The following is a 3,664-nucleotide window of genomic DNA, read 5'->3' on the forward strand; positions in this document are numbered from 1 at the left end:
TTATCCATGCTAGTCGCTAGCCTCTATGATGCTAACACCAGCTTATCCATGCTAGTCGCTAGCCTCTATGATGCTAACACCAGCTTACCCATGCTAGTCACTAGCCTCTCCAATGCTAATTCCAGCCTATCCATGCTAGTCGCTAGCCTCTATGATGCTAACACCAGCTTACCCATGCTAGTCACTAGCCTCTCCAATGCTAATTCCAGCCTATCCATGCTAGTCGCTAGCCTCTCCAATGCTAACACCAGCCTATTCATGCTAGTCACTAGCCTCTCCAATGCTAATTCCAGCCTATCCATGCTAGTCGCTAGCCTCTCCATTGCTAACACCAGCCTATTCATGCTAGTCACTAGCCTCTCCAATGCTAACACCCGCCTACCCATGCTAGTCAGTAGCCTCTCCAATGCTAATTCCAGCCTATCCATGCTAGTCACTAGCCTCTCCAATGCTAAAATAAGCTTATCCATGCTAGTCGCTAGCCTCTGCAATGCTAACACCAGCTTAACCATGCTAGTCGCTAGCCTCTCCAATGCTAACACCAGCTTATCCATGCTAGTTGCTAGCCTCTCCAACGCTAACACCAACTTATTCATGCTAGTCGCTAGCCTCTCCAATGCTAACACCAGCTTATCCATGCTAGTCGCTAGCCTCTCTGATGCTTACGGCAGCTTCTTCATGCTAGTCTCTAGCCTCTCCTATGCTAATGCCAGCTTATCCATGCTAGTCGCTAGCCTCTCTGAGGCTAACACCAGCTTGTCCATGCTAGTCTCTACCTCTCCGATGCTAACACAAATGTCTCCTCATTTGCCAGTGCCAGCCTCTCAGTACTTGGTGCCGACCTATCACAGTCTTAATTTTGGCCCTCATACCGCACCATACCTTTTATCATCTGTTTGCAGAGTTTTTAGAGCACAGAGCTTTTTCCTGCACCAGCAATGACTCAAATAATATCTAAGTACTTTAAAATACTGCTACAAGTGTCACTTTTATGAGTATACGTCACTTTTATAATAACTAAAAGTTATGTTTGTTGTTGAACAAATCCAGGTTGTGTTTTGCAAGCACTGCACCTCTTTTTTTACCACTTTCTCCCTAAAACATTGTAYAGAAAATCTAATAATTTATGAGTCTTATCACAGAGTTAAATATAAGGTGGTTCAAATTAAATCCCTCACCTCATTAATTTATTTTGTATATATCAGCACAGCTCGTCCCTGATCATTTCTTGGTGAATGAATCATTATTTGTGCAACATTTTGAGATTTATTTTCCTAATCCTTTTGATTTGTGTGATGTAGCCTGTATATGTCGCCTGAGGAACATGTTCACCCTGAAGCACACAGAATCTGACATGTTTGTCTGCAGGAGCTGCACTACAGGTTCTGTAACTGGAGCTTCATGCACGGTCAGCAGGAAGTTGGAACATTTCAGGTTTGTTGAGTTTATTCATGTCACTGTGATGCATCGTGGATTCTGTATCATGTTTAGCACTAATGGACTTTTTCTTTTCCTGCACCTTCTCCTTCTGGTTCCGAGCTTTGATGATCTTGGCAGCGAGAGTCAGACCAGATGACTTCTCCAGGCACTTGTAGACTTGTCCRAAACGACCCCTGATGAAGGAAAAACAAACACGTGGAGGAGTGAAGCTCATGTTATATTAGAGCTTTTTGTTTCAGCTTTTAAAATGAAAAATGATGGTTGGTCTGAATTTGATCTTAAACATCAGAGCTACTTTTATACATCGAGCCTCATAAGGTGCCAAGTGTAAAAGAAAATGTTAAAAATGTCACTTTCTGAGTGTAAATCCTAGTTAAAGGTTTACACTAACATTTTATTGTTATTTAGCTCAATGGGCCTCATGCAAGAACATGTTCGTATTCTTMTCCTAAATTTCTCTTACTTTTGTTCGTACAAAGGGTTCGTACGAACATGTCACGTCAGATTCAACAAACTCTTCTATCTTCAGGAAAAGTGTGTAAATGAGCTGCGTAAATTCCACCTGTTCGTATCCAGCTGCTCGTGCACGCGAGAGGAGATTAGCATAATTACCACCCCAAAAACACCATATAAGGCTGTGTTTCCTGCCTCAGATATCAGGAAGTGTCCATTCATGAAAATGAGAGCGAAAATTAAAAAGAAGAACTTTACGAGTTCAGAGATTGAAGTCCGTCAGAGATCCAGAAAAGAAAATCTGTCATTTTTAGCAGGTCAGCTGTGGAATAAAAAGAGCTGCTAAATGTATAAACAACTGTGTTAAATCATTTTCATTTATTCAGAAGCCACAGCGTTGCACACTGTACACCCCCACACCCCCCCACCCCTCGAGGTCGAGGTGTGTCAAAGCAGAGAAAACATAAAAAACATGCAGGATCAGCCCTGCAGGACCAGGGTTGGTCATTGTGTTTGTATAAAAGGCGGTTACTGCCCACATACTGTAGGTCATTAATCTTTAAGTCAGTAATCTTCACTTTGAGGCTGCATTTAGCTGCAGTCCATTACATCACACAGGAATGTTGAAATGCATTTACCCGCCCTGAGGGTCTCAATCAGTTTTAGGAGGCATCCTTTAAAATGAAAACCGTTAGCTCAGCTCATCACTGGCTGTAAAATCTTCTGTCATTTCATTAGAGAGGATCAAATCTTCTTTGAGTCCGATGGAAATAAACCTTCAACTCACCCGCCGAGGACCTCGTCTCTGTTTATGGTGTAATAGGTGGCGATCTGATGGGGCTTGGGGGTCACGATGCGGTGGTCGAAAGGTGCTAACGGTGGGGGGCTGGAGTCTGGGAAAGAAGAGGACATGAAGGGTGAAGCGGGGAGGTCCAACAGGTGTGTGACATCATCATTAAAGATCAACGTTCACTCTGAACCCTCACCAATTGTGAAGTCTTTCACGGCCGAGGTTTCAGCTTTAGCTTCGGCCTTTGCTTCAGCAGATTTTGGGGTCTCCTCCTCGGGTTTCTCAGTGTTGTCCTCCACTCTGTCCTCCACTCTGCTCTTCTTCAGGTCGTCCTTCACCACCAGGTCTTCCTCTGTGACGCGACGTTTGCTAGAAGCTCCAGCATCGTCGGAGCTGCGGATGTTTCAGAAACAAAATAAATCATGACTCATTTTTCTCGGCTGTGTGAGGAGAACAAAAGCCGCTCCATGTTGGACATTAATACCTCTCCTGAGAGTCCGTGTCCTTTTCTTTTTCTTCTCCTTTGAGACTTGTCTTTGTGCTACCCTCCACCTTCCTGCTCTGTTCTGTCAAATCATCTGCCTCCTCTTCCTCCGTGTCGTCAAACAGATCCTCTTTACCTATGGGGCAGTGTGAGGGCCAAAATTTAGACTATTGCACAACCAGTGGTTGCTACATTTTTGTAGCGGGAGGCTATATCTGTCCCTAAGCCAGCGACTGATCTGATTAATGATAGGACGGCCCCAGTAMTTGAGAGGCCGGTGCTGGCAAACATGAAAAATACTATTCAGATGTGTTAGCATCAGGGAGGCTAGCGACTAGCATGGATAGCACTGGGAAGGCTAGCAACTACCATGGATAAGCTATCAGAGAGGCTAGCGACTAGCATGGATAAGCTATCAGAGAGGCTAGCGACTAGCATGGATAAGCTATCAGAGAGGCTAGCGACTAGCATGGATAAGCTATCAGAGAGGCTAGCGA

The 3,664-nt window shown here is 44.3% G+C and overlaps 1 protein-coding gene across 1 annotated transcript in view; it reads right to left on the reverse strand.

Annotated features, from left to right (window-relative positions):
* The window catches only part of mylk4b (myosin light chain kinase family, member 4b), a gene marked incomplete at its 3' end in the record, with an annotated part of 18,188 nt that overhangs the window by 4,765 nt on the left and 9,759 nt on the right, over positions 1–3,664 (reverse strand). Inside the window, 4 exon segments of the mRNA XM_014017904.1 lie at positions 1,520–1,613; positions 2,681–2,786; positions 2,880–3,076; positions 3,168–3,303. Of these exon segments, the coding sequence (XP_013873358.1) occupies positions 1,520–1,613; positions 2,681–2,786; positions 2,880–3,076; positions 3,168–3,303 (533 nt within the window).

The sequence above is a fragment of the Austrofundulus limnaeus genome, unplaced genomic scaffold (assembly GCF_001266775.1).
Source record: "Austrofundulus limnaeus strain Quisiro unplaced genomic scaffold, Austrofundulus_limnaeus-1.0 Scaffold179, whole genome shotgun sequence".
In the NCBI taxonomy this organism is placed as follows: domain Eukaryota; kingdom Metazoa; phylum Chordata; class Actinopteri; order Cyprinodontiformes; family Rivulidae; genus Austrofundulus; species Austrofundulus limnaeus.